This window comes from Melozone crissalis, unplaced genomic scaffold (genome assembly GCF_028551555.1).
Source record: "Melozone crissalis strain CALT ecotype California unplaced genomic scaffold, PUWL_Pcris_2 ptg000005l_1, whole genome shotgun sequence".
Lineage (NCBI taxonomy): Eukaryota > Metazoa > Chordata > Aves > Passeriformes > Passerellidae > Melozone > Melozone crissalis.
Genome location: NW_026535783.1, coordinates 17,878,536 through 17,894,360, shown reverse-complemented (window position 1 = coordinate 17,894,360; position 15,825 = coordinate 17,878,536). Strand labels below are relative to the sequence as shown.

The following is a 15,825-nucleotide window of genomic DNA, read 5'->3' as shown; positions in this document are numbered from 1 at the left end:
ATCTTTTATTGTTATTTGTTCTTGGTTTTTATGTATCCATAAATAATTAAAATTATGTATTTTCAATTACCTGTTTTATTTTGGCTCAGTAAAGGACATTTTCCCTGCGCTCCCTCTTGGATTTAGCCTTTCACATGCTGCACTGAGACTGTTTTTGTCTGAAAGGATCAGTTTGCTCTCAAAGCTGCTGAATTCACTGTAGACTTGTGGCAAAGGCATCTCTGCAAATCAGTTGTGCTGTTTTGTTCCACAGTTTTGCATTGAGCAGTCATAACAAGAGCCTGAACCTGATGTTTGCACATATCCCGCCTCCTGTGTCAGTCTCCTCCTTCACTCAGTTAATTGCCTGACAGCAGATGCTCACCTGTAGGGCCTTGTTCTTGCCTAGGAGCACTAGCGTGGGTTATGTGATGGGGCTGATCTGACTCTTAAAGCATTCCTGCCATTCCTGCATTGAGTCTGCTTCATCCTCAAAAGGCACACCAGGCCCTAGGGATTGCTGTGACTGTTTGTTTGAGACTCCATGGAGAAAAAAATCCAAGGCTTGATCTACCTTAGAAACTAAATCTGTGAACAACTGTAAACATTACATCTTGGCAATATGTGCCATCAACCCAGAGTGGGTTTTTAGTGTTTGTAGGAGTTGATGGATTCGTTCGCTGCATCTAATACTTAATTGCTACTAATAATATTAGTATTATTCTAGAAATTGCTCTTTTTGTCCCTTTTTTCCTAATTCATCTGATTGTACTGAATGTTAGCAACAGGATTTGTGCTCAGGTGTCTAGTTTTAGCTGGGAAGAAAAACAGCAGAGGAAATCTGTTCTATAAAAACAGTGTTTGAAAAGGAGAAGGATGAGTTTGGTTCCAAATACTAGTACTATCTGTTGCAATGCAACATATGCAATGTGTTATTGTACTGATAATCCTAGTATTTCCCCATTTCTTTGTAGCAGTTTTTAGCTTGATTTCTCCTGGTGAACTGGATCACAAAATTGTAACAAGGTGCTTTTTTCCCCAAGTACATATGGGTGATGTTTATGTGGTTTTCTTCTTTTAACTGTGAATTCTGAGAGCCAACCGAATTTCATTAACCTGTATAAAACATACATGTGTGTGCATATGTCACTCTGCAAGTCAAATTGCCAGAAAGGAAATGCCCTTTTTGGGGTTAAAATTTTGTGGAATATTAAATTACTAGCTTCCAAAATACAGCTAGGAACATTTATAGGTTAAATGTCAGACATTTCTGCTGACAAGCTAGAGACAGTCATCTGTACTGCTTTGATGTTGGTACTGGAAGCACATTATTTATTCATCTCATGTCAGCCACTGCTAGCAGCTGTAATTTTGGTTGCAATTATTTGTACCTTGAATTTGACCAGTTGTGCTTATGATCCTTCTGTGAATCTTACTCAGATTCTTTCTCCTTCTTGTGTTGTGCTGGATTCAGCCATCACAAAGCTCTCAGAATAGTCACAGTTCTGAGTACCATCCTTACCATATGGTTTAGATTATGCATGGTGGAGTTTTACTGTGTTAAATTGTGTCCAAAAAGTACACCTTTTGTGCAAAACTCCAAGTATAGTCATGAGAAATCTTATTTAGTCATAATAATTGAATTGAGATGCTGTTCAATTTTACTTTGTTAAGAAAAAAATGAAAATCTTGTAGCAAAGTGAATTAATTAATCCCTTAAAGCCCTTTCTTTTCATATAACTGAATACTATTTTCAGAAAGCTTTCCATAGAGAAAATGTCTTTGTTTTGGTTATTAACTTCCTCTTCAGCCTTTGCATGTTTCATAGTCTTTAAGTTTTGAAGACAGAAGATAACATTTTGGGGAAGTATTGATGCAGGACTGTGGACTGACTTCATGGGTTCTGTACATCACTAGGTGGAAGGAAGTCCTTTTGTCAGCTGTGCATGGATACAGCTAATTTCTTTGCTTCAATGGCTTCTTCCAATTTGGAATGAAAAAATAAGTTTGAAAGGTTGAGACCTTTCTGCTCTAAATCTCGAGATATGTGGTAACCAGGAATAATAGTTATATTACTAAAGCTGTGGAGTTTTTTTTTTAACTGGAGTTTTTAATTAATAATTTTTAAAGTGACTACTTAATTTTACTTTTAAAAAACTATTTCAAAATTTTATTTTAAAAATTGTAATTTCATTTTAACTGAATTACTTCAGTCTTAATAGAAAATAAAAGCTCTGGATCACTTCTTGATTCTTCCTTACATGACATGTTTAAAGTAGCTTTATTTATCTCTTCTGTTGACTTTTAAATATAGTGGGTGGGCAGATTTTAATCCTTTTAATTCCAGTGAAAAACAGAAACTCATTGCAGCTTTGGTTTGATTTCAGACTGTTTCTATGTTATATGGCCCATATATGTTTTCAACCCTCAAACTTATATTTTAATGCTCATTCCTTCTTCATACATTTATCAGCTTAGGTTGTAACGCAGTCCTTTCACTTGTGTAGGACAGTACATACAGAATCATACGAATATTCTGAGTTGGAAGGGGACCAAAAAAGGATCATAGAAGCCAGCTTTCTACACAGAAAGCCCCAGGAATCATACCGTGTGTCTGAGCACATCGTCCAAATAAACCTTGAACTCTGTCAGGCTTGGTGCTGTGACCACTTCCCTGGGAAGCCTGTTCCAGTGCCCAGCCACCCTCTGGTAGCTGGCATATAGAGCTAATATTTGTCAAATACATTTGGCATAGACAGTCAGCCTTTGTCTTGCTTCAAAAACTAATAATAATTTGATTTGAGCTGGTGTCAGTAGTCACAGTGATAAAGACCCTGCTCCAGCATGGACTTTCTGTGGCATCACAGCCTCCTTTGGGCTTCCAGCTGCTCTGACTTGGGGACTTCCACAGGCTTCTCTGTGAGCTGCAGGCACACCGCTGCCCTGCCATGGCCTTCATCACAGGCTACAGGGGAATTCCAGCTCTGGTACCTGCACCACCTTGTCCCACTCCTTCATTGACCTTGGTGTCTGCAGGGCCGTTGCTCTCATATTCTTCCTCCCCTCACCTGGCTGCTGTTGCACAGTGACTTTTTCTCTCTCCTAAAACTGTTGTCCCAGAGGTGCCCCCACTGTCAGGCTCAGGTCTGTTCAGCAGTGGAACTGTCTTGGAGTGCTCTGTCTGGAACCAGCTCTGTCAGACACAGCAGGAACTTCTAGCATCTTCTCTCAGAAGCCAACCCTGTAACTCTCCCACTACCAAAGCCTTGCCTTGCCAATCACTGCAATACATTACCAGTGCACAATTTAGCTGAAATGTCTACGAAATTCATAAATCTTTAAAAAATATGCTGACACTTTGTGTTTCTGTAAAGGAAAATCTGAAATGCAGAAATTTGTAGACTTGAATGTGTCGTGCCTTTTTACAATAGCTATTTCCTTTCATTGTCAGGCTTTTGCCTGATTTTACTGGGTCCCTCTGAGCATAAACTTAGCATTTGGGAATGTGCAAAATAAAAAGCTTCTGATCAGCTTCACAATAGATACACTTCGGTTTTACCTTTTTGTAGCCTTTTCCCACTGCTTCGCTCAAGTCACAGTGAGAGAAAATTGTAGGTAGTTGAGGCTGTTCTTACATGCTGCTGTCCTCCACAGTGTCACCACACAGTTGCTTGGAGAGTAGAAGTGAGAAAAACTTTGGGTTGAGATCAAGACATTTTAGTAGGGAAGGGCAAAAGGTGTGCATGCAAGCAGAGCAACAAAAGGAATTCATTTGCCATTTTACATGAGCAGGCCAGCCATCTCCAGGAGAGCAGGGCGCTATCATGCATATTGCTGACCTGGAAGACACAAACTCAATCACTCCAAACACCCTCCTTTTCCTTTCCTCCAGCTTTCTATGCAGATCATGATGTCATCTGCTGTGGAATATCTCATTGAGTTTGTTGGGATCATCTGTCCTGGCTGTCCCAACTCCTTTAGCATCCTCAGCCTGCTCACAGGTGGGGAGGGATAAGGAGCAGAAATGTCTTTAGCTCTGTGTAAGCCCTGCTCATCAGTAATGAAAGCATCCCTGAATTATCAACTCTGTTTCCAGCACAAGTCCCAATCCCAGCCCCATATTATCTGCTGTGAAGAAAATTAACTCCACCCCAGCCAAAACTGGAACATTCACTTAATGAGAAAATGATGCTAATAGAGCTTCAGTGAGAAACAAAAATTTGCTTTTCTGTCTGTTTTAGGGTATTACTGAAGTTTTGCCTACTGGTTCTCTTTCTAATAGCTTCTCAAGAACAGGTGTATTAAGGTCAGCTTTGTGCTTGGATAGTGTGTTATTAGGGAGATAAATTACTGAGGTTTTGTCTGACACTTACAGAAAAGCTTTTTTTTTCAGACCCCATATTCATATTTTTAAATGCATGTGGAAGTTTCACACAGTGATTTTATTTAGGCCTACACAGCTGATTTCATTATTCATAAGCATATTTCTTGGTAGTTGTCATAGGAATAAATTGGGTTTGTGTCTTTTTTTTTTCCTTAGGGTGTTTCCTTTGCTATGTACAAGTACTGGGGGATTTAATTTTCTCCTATAATAATACTTAACCCTTATGTGATGACTCACATTATCGAAAAATGCATTGTGCTTTTGTTTTACAGCTTCTTTAAAATACCTTCCTTTACTATTTTTACTTCTGTAGCACTTGTCTGTAGTGATAACACACACCTTCATTGTTGTTAGGATTGACAATGAGGGGTTTATTGTCTTTGGTCTTCTGACTGTTGAAGCTTCAATTTATTCAGATCTAATATTGACTTTTCCAGACAAATTTCTTGCTTTGCAAGAGAATTTGCTCTTCTTTTCCTCTTGCTGTAAGAAAATAGTTAATGCCCCTGATAATTAGTGCACGTGATATAATTCTGGTATTGAATTTGTTGATGTGCACTCAGAGCCTGAAGGGTGGTAAACCATTAATCTGTAAAGCGCTGGCTGCATTGTGTGTTAGTCTGCTTGTAAGCAGAGATAAGGTGTGATAGGACTTTGCTGTCTGTGCACAGCAGGAATCTCAGGTTTTTTCTGCCATCTTGGGAAGAGGAAAACTACAGTAACAGGAGTTGCTGTGAGTAAATGTCTTATTCTCATGAGAAGGCACATCATTAACACAGCTATGGTTGCAAGGCCATGAGGGTGTTCAACAGCTTAGGTATTTATACCTGTATTGAACTTCTGGAGGGACTGAGTGATGCTGAACCAAGTAATTTTTACTTCTACTTCAAGTAGCACTTAGCTGTTCTCCCAGAAAATTTGAATGTCTGCTTTGCTGTATGCAGAGTAGAGGTGGCAAATTGTATTTATCTTCTAAGATTGAATTAGTATTTTATTAGTACTTTACTATTCAAGTTAAATGTTTCAGTATTGTAGCAACTATATGAAAACTCTTCTGTGTGATTTTGGCTCTCTAAAGACAACACATTTCTCTTTTCTTAATTAGGTCTTTACTAATGTGCTGACTCACCCAAGATGTCCATAAGAGAATAATGGAAGCTCCTGAATACCTTGATTTGGATGAAATAGATTTTAGTGATGATATATCGGTAAGTACACGTCTTATTTTATTTGTTCAAATTGAGACAATCTTAGATATCTCAGTCCTGATATAAAAAGCAATACTCTTGTCATAAGCCACACTTCTTTTTACTTCATTTAAGGGAATGTTTAGACGGGTTGATTCTAGAATAAAAATCAGATGTTTTGTAGAGGAAATCTCTCTAAAAAACTTGGAATGAAAACTTGATTCCTCTCCTTCAGGCAGTAAAAATTAATAGTAGACAAAATTAATAAATTAGTTTCATTTCTGGGTTGCTTCTCTCCTGTTTTGTCCTGAATGAGCTATATGTGCTGTAGTGCTAGCCTTAGACACCAACATTTTAAGTTTACTTTTTTAAATTAAATGTATTTCAGTTGTAGAAAACCTGTTTCTCTCACCTTTGCCTTTTCCACGCGGAGCCATTTCCCAGGACAGCTTGATTTTATCAATAGGTGTGATGTGGTAGTGCACAAAAAGAGATAGAAAGACTTCTAGGGATTCATAGGCAGCAGTGATCGTTAGTGTCACAAATAAATCAGCCTAATTACAAATAAAAATACTTCCTACATTTTTAGTGTTTTTATAGGAGGCACTTGTACTGTATATTTCTCTATTGCTCATAACACTACTCCTACTGCCAGTGTTTCTGCTTTTTTGCAATGGAGTTGTTAATATGTTCAATGTTTGATAAAAAATATACTTGAATACATAAATTAAATCTCCTGTAAGAGATTTTATTAATTCAATTTTCAGATTAAAGTATGCCACCATCTCCTCCCATGTTTCATAGTTTTCTAGTTTTTTTTCAAAAGGTCCTGGTTTTCCCGTTAGCATTTGGGACTCCTGATTCATTTTAAAACATTCCAGATGCTTTATTCACTAACAAATTCCTTTTGAAGAGAATTTTTTTTCTACCTATTGTACTGTTGAATTTTTATTAGAGCAGAATATGGCAAATGCCCAAAATATTACAAGACAATAAGCCAATCTTGAGTGAATACCTTATTATGGGCAACTTTCTTTATATTACTGTTATGTGCCAGATTATGTCCTGGTATCTGTTTCTATACTCAGTTTAGTAAAACTGTAAAACATAATAGATGTAACCTTTCCATGTCCCTCCCATTGTGGCTGTTGCTGCATACTGGTGGGTTAGGTTACTCACTGCTGAACAGCTCAGGCTGGCTGCTTTCATAGGCTGTTCTTTCAGGGGATGCTGAACATTAAATAAAAAATCGTCACAAGTGATTGAGGTAGCAGTTTTACTCCCTGCTTTAACAAGTAAGAGGACAAAGGATTTGTTGCCAGAACCCAGATCAACAAGACAATTCATGGTTACTCTAGTGCTCTGTTCATATCTCATCATACACAGTTTAGAAATACCTGACCTTCACCTTTATCATTAGCCTGCTCTGGTAAGAGCATCTGCATAGGATCTGTGTTAGCAAATTATATTATTCATGTTAGCCCTGTGGTTCTAATCCAGTGCAGAAAAGTGACTAATAATAGTGGCAGCGAGAAGGCTGTTAAAATGATGCACTTACAAATGTACCTCATTTAGAAAGCCACTGTTTGTAGTCCAGACCCTTGTCATCCATTTCAGCAAAATTGACCAAAATGTAATAAACAAAAAAAAAGATAGACAGAAAGACAGGAATTTGATTTAAAAGGCAAATATATGAGTAAGTAAGGGAAAGGGGGTGGGGGAAGTGTGTTTGGGTTCTTACTTTATTTTAGTTTGTTTTGTTTGGTTTTGGTTGGTTGGTTTTTTGTTTGTTTTTTTGGGGTTTTTTGTTGGTTTGTAGGTTTGTTTTTATGCTACATTTGTACGTGAGAAAAAGAAACTACATTTCTCCAATTGGAATCCTAGAATGGTTTTGGTTGGAAGAGGGATTGGAAGGTCATTGAGTTCCAATATCCCTGTCATAGGTAGGGATACCTTCCACTAGATCAGGTTGTTCCAAGGCTCGTTGTGATGGGTTGGCATTGATTGGTCATTGGCACCTGATGATCATCAAGCCACTCTGTCAATCCTACTCCATCAAGAAACTTGTGGTTTAGGGAGAGGAACACCACTCACCAATTAGCGTAATTGGAAAAAAGACTCTTCTTGGGGATATTGATTTATTGCCAATCAAAAAGCACAGGATGATGAGAAACAAGGAGAAATCTAAAAGCACCTTTTCCCCTCTCCTCCCTCTCCGCAGTCTCAACTTCACTCCTGAGTGCTTTGCTTTGCCACCTGGATAAGCACAGGGGGATGGGGGACGATAGCGTTTGCATTCAGGTACTTTGAAGGCAAACCAGTGGGACATCCCGAGTCAGAAATACAATTTAATAGGAAAATTAAAGTAAATGCAATATTACAAAAACACTGACACTAACAGAGTCTGAATGCGACCTGACACCCTGTGCATCAGGGTGTTGGTAGCATCTGATTAAATGGTGGCTGCAGTCCTCTTGAAGTGATAGATGTAGTTCTGTGAAGCAGTGATCCTGTAGAAGGGCTTGATCTTCCTGCAGAAATCCAGTGGTGGTTGTGGAGGTCTTGTCCTCTGGGAATTCAGTGGATAAAGCTGCCTGTTATGTTCCAAACTTCCGATCATATCCAGGTAGGAATCCTTGGATTCTCCTGCTGGGCGGAGCATCTCACAATGGAGGATGTAATTTTATCAGTCTTGCAGTGAGACTCAATGGCCCATTGGCAGAAGATATCACCGGGAGTTATCAGGGATGAGTCATGAAGTAGATAAGGAGCACTGCCCTACCTGGTTTTAACAGCTTGTGAAGATGGTGATAGAATACATACTTTTGGGTGCATCTTCCATTGTAACTTAAGACAGGTTATCACAGAATGTCTCTGCTGTTCCCTCCTCATCCTCTTCATGCTTGCACCAGCGTGGGGTCCCACCCACGGAAGGCAGTCCTCTGTGAACTTCTCCAGTGTGAATTCTTCCCAAGGATCAGCATTCTTTGTGGACTGCACCAGCATGCATCCTTTCCATGAGACAGAATCCTTCAGGAGCAGACTGCTCCAGCATGGGTCTCACAAAGGGTCACAGTTCCTGCTAGAAAACCTGCTCCAATGTGGTCTCCTCTCTACAAGTGTTAGCTCCTGCCTGTTAGGACCCTGTTCCAGCACTGTGTTTCTGCAAGCTGCAGGTTCCTTCAGGGCACTCCATACACTGCAGTGTGAGGTCCTCTGTGGGCTGAAGGCTGGATGTCTGTGATAGGTGCTCCGCTATGGTGACTACAGGGGAATGTCTGCCACAACATCTGGAGCTCTGCCTTCCCCTACTTCTTCACTGACCTTGGTATCTCACATTTTATTGTTCCTCTCTCCCAGCTGCTTTTATGCCGTAGTTTTTACCCTTTCTTAAGTCTGTTATCCCAGAGGTGCTACCAACATTTCTGATGGGCTCAGCCTTTGCCAGCAGCCCCTCCTACATGGAGGCAGCCTCTGGTCTTAGTTTGCCGCATAAACCACATACAATCATGTGTTGTGGGCATCCACAACTTCTCTGGGCAGCCTGTTGCAGTGTCTCACTGCCTTCATTGTAAAAAATGTCCCTGTTGTATTCAACCTAAATTGATGTATTCTCATTTGCCCCTTGTTCTGTCACTACAGGCCCTGGAAAACAATCTGCATTTTTCTTATAAGCCTCCTGTATGTATTGGAAGGCCGTAAGAAAGTCTCCCTGCAGCCACCCGTTCTCCAGGATGAAGAATCCAAACTCTCTCTCAGCCTTACTTCACAGAAGAGGGTGGCCCAGGCCACTGGCTATTTTCATGATCTTTTTCTGGACACACTGAACATGTCCATGTCATTTTTGTCCCAGTGGAGACAGTACTTCACGTGGATTCTCCCAAGAATGAAGTCTGTGGGAGGATTGTCTCCCTTGCTCTGCTGGCCAGACTTTTTGTGCAGCCCAGGATATGACCAATTTTCTGGTCTGCAAGTGAGCATTTCCAGTTTATGTCAAATTGTTTATCCTCCAGTATGCCAAGTCCTTCCCTGCAGGGCTGCTCTCAATATCGAAGTCTGTATGGATACTGGGCATAGCTCTGACACATAGACACAGTATCTTGACGTTGTTGAACCTTATGGTGTTCACATGGGCCCACACCACAACCTGTCCCAAGGTCCCTCTGGATGGCATTCCATCCCTCCAGCAAATTAACAACTCAGCTTGGTGTCATGTGGAAACTTGCGCCTGATCCCATCATCTATGTCCTTGACAAAGATATTAAATGCTTCTGGTTGCAGTATGCATCCTTGAGGGACACCACTCATTGCTGAGTTTCACTTGGAGACTGAGCTGCTGATTGTAACTCGTTGGACATGGCCAATTCCTTGTCCATCTATCCGTCAAACCCATGTCTCTCCAAATTAGAGGCGAGGAAGTTGTGCTTGGATACTGTGTGCCAAAGGCATTGCAGTAGCTGAGGCTCTCTCTCTAGCTCTCTCACTCCATTGTAGGAGGCCACTATCTTGGTCAGGCACAATTTTCCCTTTGTGAAGCCACGCTGGCTGTCTCTAATCACCTCTCTGCCATCCATATGTTTCAGCATAAGTTTCAGGAGGATCTGTTCCATGCTTTTACTGGGCACTGAGGCATGGCTGATCTACTAGTAGTTCCTGGGGGTCTTCTTTTCATCCTTTTTAAAGGAGAATGTGGTATCACTTTTATCCAGTCATTGGAGACTGACTGCTATGACTGTTAAAATATTATTTGGCATGGCTCAGCAGCTACATCTACCAAATCCATCAGGGTCCTGGAATGTAAATGTGGTGCTCATTTTATAAACTATTCCATTCCTGATCTAAATGGTATAGTATATTTGACTGTAATTAAGACAGCAGAATAGGTTTCTGGGGCTCTTGTTTATGTTAAACAAAAGTAATAATCTGTGTGCAATAACATTAAGCAAGCCAGCTGAATATTTTCATTTATTTCTTCATTAATAACTGCCTACAGAAAGGAAAGGGGAAATAAAAGACCTTTACCTTGCATTAAATTGTAGATACATTGTCAAATTTATGTTTTATACTTTCACCTTTTTGCTATTTCTCGTGATTTTGAAAATAAATTTATTCCTGCTATGAAGTTTTATGCTTGGTATGGTTACCTGAAGGTTTCTTAACCCTTTGGTTGGAATGCAGGATTTATATTGCACTGGCAAATTGAGGAAATTGAAACAATTTTATTTTGTGGTTTACAGAATTAGTACAAGATAACCTCATCATAACCAGAGTTTCTCATGCTAAGATACTTGTAAACAATTAGAGATTGAGTGTATAGATAATTGCTCTAATAATTTTCTTAACTCTGTATGAATGTAAGTCAGGCTCAGTGGTGCCAGTGTGAGACTGCTCCTGTTTTAAAGGTTTGTGAAATGAAAGTGCAGTAATTGAGTTCAGATCTAAGTGAGCAGCTGTTGAATCATCAGAAATTTTGGGACAGCTTAAAAAACTTCTTGTGAATCTCCTTGCCTGGCAGGGAAGATGCAGATGTGCATCTTCCTATGTGTGGTCAGGAGTATGCCCAAGGTGCTAGCCTCCCATTTACTCAACAGAGGGCCCCTCCTGAGCCTGCTGCACCCTTGCTTGGACACAGGAAGAGCTGGATCACCCCTCAGGCTCACACACAGCCACCAGTCCTGCTGGGCTCAGTGTGCAGGGTCCTGCATCGCTGTGCAGGCACAATCATTAGCTGCAGCATTGATTCATTTACCATCCAGCTGGAACTCTCTCTTACATGTCTCTTTTCTTCCTGTCTCCCATTTCAGAATGAAGCAAAATGCAGATGTCCACTGGGTGGAAGTGTTAGTTTCAGACAGACATTTTGTACCCCTGACTGTGTTAGCAGTGTCTACACAGGTCCCCTTTTAAGCTAAAGGGAAGAATAACATATTAAGTGTCTCTATAAAATGCACAACACGTAGCACAAATAACCTAACCAGTGCTCCAAAGATGTTCATCACAGCTGTAAGAAAGACACTTAGTTTGAGGAGGTGATATTTCCCACATGCGCCATGCCAGTCTAATCTCTTTCCTTCTCTGTTTTTTGTTTGGAAGCTGCTTAAATTGGCACTACTATTGAGAAAAATCTTACTGCAACATCAGGCCAAATATTGTTCCTTTACTTTTTCTCAATATATCTTGCTATTCCCAAATAAATATCTCAGAAATACAATGACATTGCACAGTTAAATGGTTTAGAAAATGCATTGTAAAGTCACTAATTTAATAGGTTTTTAATATCAATGTAACTTTTTTTTTTCCACTATCACAAATAAACTGAAATGAGACTATTGGACACACTTGAGAAAAGCTGCTGTAATGGAGGAAGGTGTCTCTTTTCAGTACCAAAATGAAAACAGAACTCTGCATTTAGGATCAGGACAGAGTAATTGGTGGCAGTAAATTATTTGAGTTCTGATACTGCAAACAGTTGGACATGGTCCTTCATGCCTTGGGGGTGTCATGGTTGTGACAATGTGGTCTGACAGTCACACTATGCGTACAGCTTTGCACTTTAACTCCATTTAGGATACAGCAGAATGTGGAAAAGTAACTTTTGATTCTTAATTTACTTGGGGTTTTTACTATTTTCTGTAATATTTCTCTGCTACTACTCATGATCAGTTATTTCTTCTTTCTGATACTTCTGGAAGATAAGTGCATGTGCTAGTGGTGGACAAGTGGCACAGAGCAGAACAGCCCTATTAAAGATATTTTTTTTCTTATGTGTTTTGTTTAAAATTCATTGCATTAAAATTTGAAAGCCATGTGAAATTTGAAAGGTTAATCTTGTCATTAATTCAGATTCTGTAGTGCAGTGTTACATAATGAACAAATGTATTGTATTATTAGGGAAGTCCCATTTTTTCTTGAATTACCAGTGTCTATTGAAAAATATCTGGGACTATCTTGCATTTGCATGGAATGCTTGCTATTGCTTCTTGTCTCATTTGCTGTTGATACTGCTCTTCCATCCTACAAAGTTCTTTAGAGGCTTATTAGAATTCACTATTTCGGCAGGCCTTAAATGCTGAAAAGGAACTCAGACCTCAAACAGTGATCAAAAATTCCATAACATATGTTATCTTAGGAACAAGCTCTTAGTTTGTTACTGAATGTCACCATCAACCACAGCAGACTTTAATTAAATACCAAAGATCACAGTAAACATTGGCTGAGGAAGTAACAGGATGTGCTCAACTCTTACATTGTCAGTTATGCTCTTGGGCATGGCCCTCAGCTCTGGCTGAAGTGGCTCCTCCAGTGGTGAAACGTGAGAAGTGGTGTTTAATTTTGCATGCAAAAAATATTGAAATTATTAAATGAAGAGTTGAAAGTAATTAATTTTAAATGCAGTTGAATAAGTCTTAAATTCTGTTCCAAGGAAGGGTTGCAGTCTCAACTTCTTTTGATGTCCTGTTTAACCTTGAAATTTGCAGTTGAAGAAAAGCTAGAAGACATTACTGATTATTAGAACTGGAACTTAGATATGTGAGAAATCAATTGTTTTTATGGTTGGGAAAGGTTCTCTTGAAAAAGTAATTTTATTTTTTTCGTGGACTAAAAGCTGGTTCTCCACAAAATATAGAAGGCAGAAATGTAAATTTGCAGAAGTATCTTTGAGAACAGAGGTAAGTGGGAGGAAATCTGTTAATGAAATCAAACCAATATTATAAAAATGAATAACAAATTTATAAACATGCAATAGATTTTTGGTGGTGGGATTACTAACTGAATACATTTTGGAGCAATGCTGAAATGGAAAAAAAAATCTGGTTTTCCAAGAAAGAGCAGGAAAAAGACAAAAAGAAAGACGGCTTTCTGTTTTTGAAGTTGTCTGACAAAATACACAGCAATAGAATACAAAAGGCCTCTTTCTAATTGAATTACAAACTGTGTAATAGTTTAAACTGCAACAGCTGGTCTTACGAAGCTACCATATTCCTTGGAGACATGCTCCTTGGATTTTTTGAGAATCTTACTAGACCAGTTCAACATTCAGCATTCTAAGTCTTTGTGCTGAAATAGCAAGATGTAGAGCTTAACAGCTCAGGCTTTATTAAACAATGGCTGAAGTGAAGGACAGCACATGGTGTTTGTCAATGTATTAATTTGTCTTTAGTAGCATCCTTCTCACTGTCTCAGCTCTGCTCTTTTTTGCTTTAGGCTGTCATATCCTGAAACAGTCAGAGCCTTATAGACAGCCCCTTGTTTAGTGGGGCTTGGAATCACTGGGTAGTTCTGGAGTGGTGCTACACATTTCAATTAATAAGTTCAGTGTTGATCCTGGGAATACTTACGAGGGTTTCTTCTTGTGGTTCAGGTTTCTCAATACATCCCTGAATTAGGTCGGCAAGGGAAGGTTTTCTAGGCTTAATGAAGTAACTACAATCATTTGAGTAACAGTTTTAAACTTGCACCAGAGAAGTACATTACTCTGCAATTGGTCACATGAGCTTGAATTTAGATTATTTCAATGAGATTGCCAGCTGTGCTTTAGAAACATGTCAAACACCAAATGACTAACTGTCAGCAAAACCCAAGACAATGTATCACTATTTCTTTTTTTTGTGTGGAAAGTTTATATGGTTTCATATATAGCTGTTTTGCTTCATTGGTCAACAGCACACCAACTAAAATGTCTGTTTCTTTGAAAACATATGGTGTTTATGTATTCTTAGAAAAATTTCAGTTGTGCTAATCCTAAATGCTTTTTTTTCTATTTAAGTTTCCAAAATACTGTTTTGTAGGGTCTTTTTTAGTATAAGCAAAGTAATTGATATTTCTTTCACAAACATAATGATTTTCATTTGTTTAAATGGAGATTCCTGTAACATTTAAGCATTTGATTAAGAAAGACTTGCTATAAAGCAACTACATATCAGAATGTATGGTGTTATAACTCTGGATTCTATGTCTTTCTAAAGGTATTCCACAAGGATATAAACTAAAAAATTCTGTTTAGTAAAATACCTATGCACCTCTGGGTTTTTTATTTTCCATTTTTGAATGGTTAATGTGGAGAATAACATGTTGATTCATATTAGATGTGTTTTATTTTATAAATATTTTATTTATATCAAAATAATAGTACAAGTTTGCTTTAATAAAGCCCAGGTTAGAGAAATGAGCTGTTGTCTGATATATTTGGGTACACACCCCCCTCTCTGGAATAAAATCTCTGCAGTGCAGATATTCTACATCCCTTTTACATATCAGTTTGTGACAGCTTGAATTGTAATTTTTGAGCATGGTAATTGTTGCACTGCAAAACCATAAAGGTGCACAGGTGGGCAAAGTGAGACCCTTGAAGCCTGCATGTGGTCTGATCTCCGATGTATCTCACACTGTGTTTGTGCCTTGAGTAGTGGTGACCTGCAGGAAGGAGAAATCTGAGGTGAGGAGATGCTTTGCTCTGGCTTTGAAAGTCTGTTTTGTATGTCTCCGGGTGGGAAACAAAAGCAGGTGCCTTTTGCCTTTCTCATGCAATCCAAGACCATCAGACTGCCAGAAGCAGCCTTGGTTTGTAGGTTTAGTTAGTGTCCATGACATTTGAATCTCTTGGAAATCTTACTTTTTGTCTTTTTTTAATTATTACCTCTGTACATTTTGTTCTCCTTTTTTACAGTATTCTGTAACTTCTCTCAAGACCATCCCAGAATTATGTAGAAGGTGTGATTCACAAAATGAAGACAGAGCAGGTATGATGCCCATTTTTGTCCACCCATACTATTCTAGGCTTTGTTTTAATCCTGTACGGTTTGGCAACAATAACTTCTTGGCAGTGTCCTGTTGTTTTGTTTTTTCTCATTTATGTACAGTGTTCTGGAAACATGACTTTCTTTTTTTTCAACAGATGTTAGTTCATTAGAAGGAAAGAAAGATCCAAAAAAGGATTTGGCTGTATACAGATAAATGTAGGGCTTCATCTCAGCAGCTCCAAACCACAGTATGTGCAACAATTTACTTGAAAACCCGAGAAACCATTGGTGACAAGACGTAATAATGTAGGCGCCAATGAAAAAATGTTGGATACATTTACTACCCATATGGCCACGACCAGTCTGAGGGATGATGTTTTGCCAGAGTCTGAAACTGTATCAAGGATGCTACATGATAGAATCTACTCTAAGGCATACTGTAATAGTTAAGATTAAAGCAGAGTTTTTTAGTTTAATAGTGTAAACTAAATGAAGAATCATGGCATATAGATGAGAACCAGCTGGAGACCTTCCC

The 15,825-nt window shown here is 39.0% G+C and overlaps 1 protein-coding gene across 3 annotated transcripts in view; it reads left to right on the top strand.

The window, feature by feature from the left end:
* The window catches only part of SNCAIP (synuclein alpha interacting protein), an 89,116-nt gene that overhangs the window by 30,394 nt on the left and 42,897 nt on the right, over nt 1-15,825 (top strand). For all 3 annotated transcript variants that reach the window (XM_054283814.1, XM_054283821.1, XM_054283828.1), the window contains exons 2-3: nt 5,469-5,571; nt 15,218-15,290. In XM_054283814.1, the coding sequence (XP_054139789.1) occupies nt 5,515-5,571; nt 15,218-15,290 (130 nt within the window). In that variant the 5' untranslated portion in view covers nt 5,469-5,514. The remainder of the gene's footprint in view (nt 1-5,468; nt 5,572-15,217; nt 15,291-15,825) is intronic.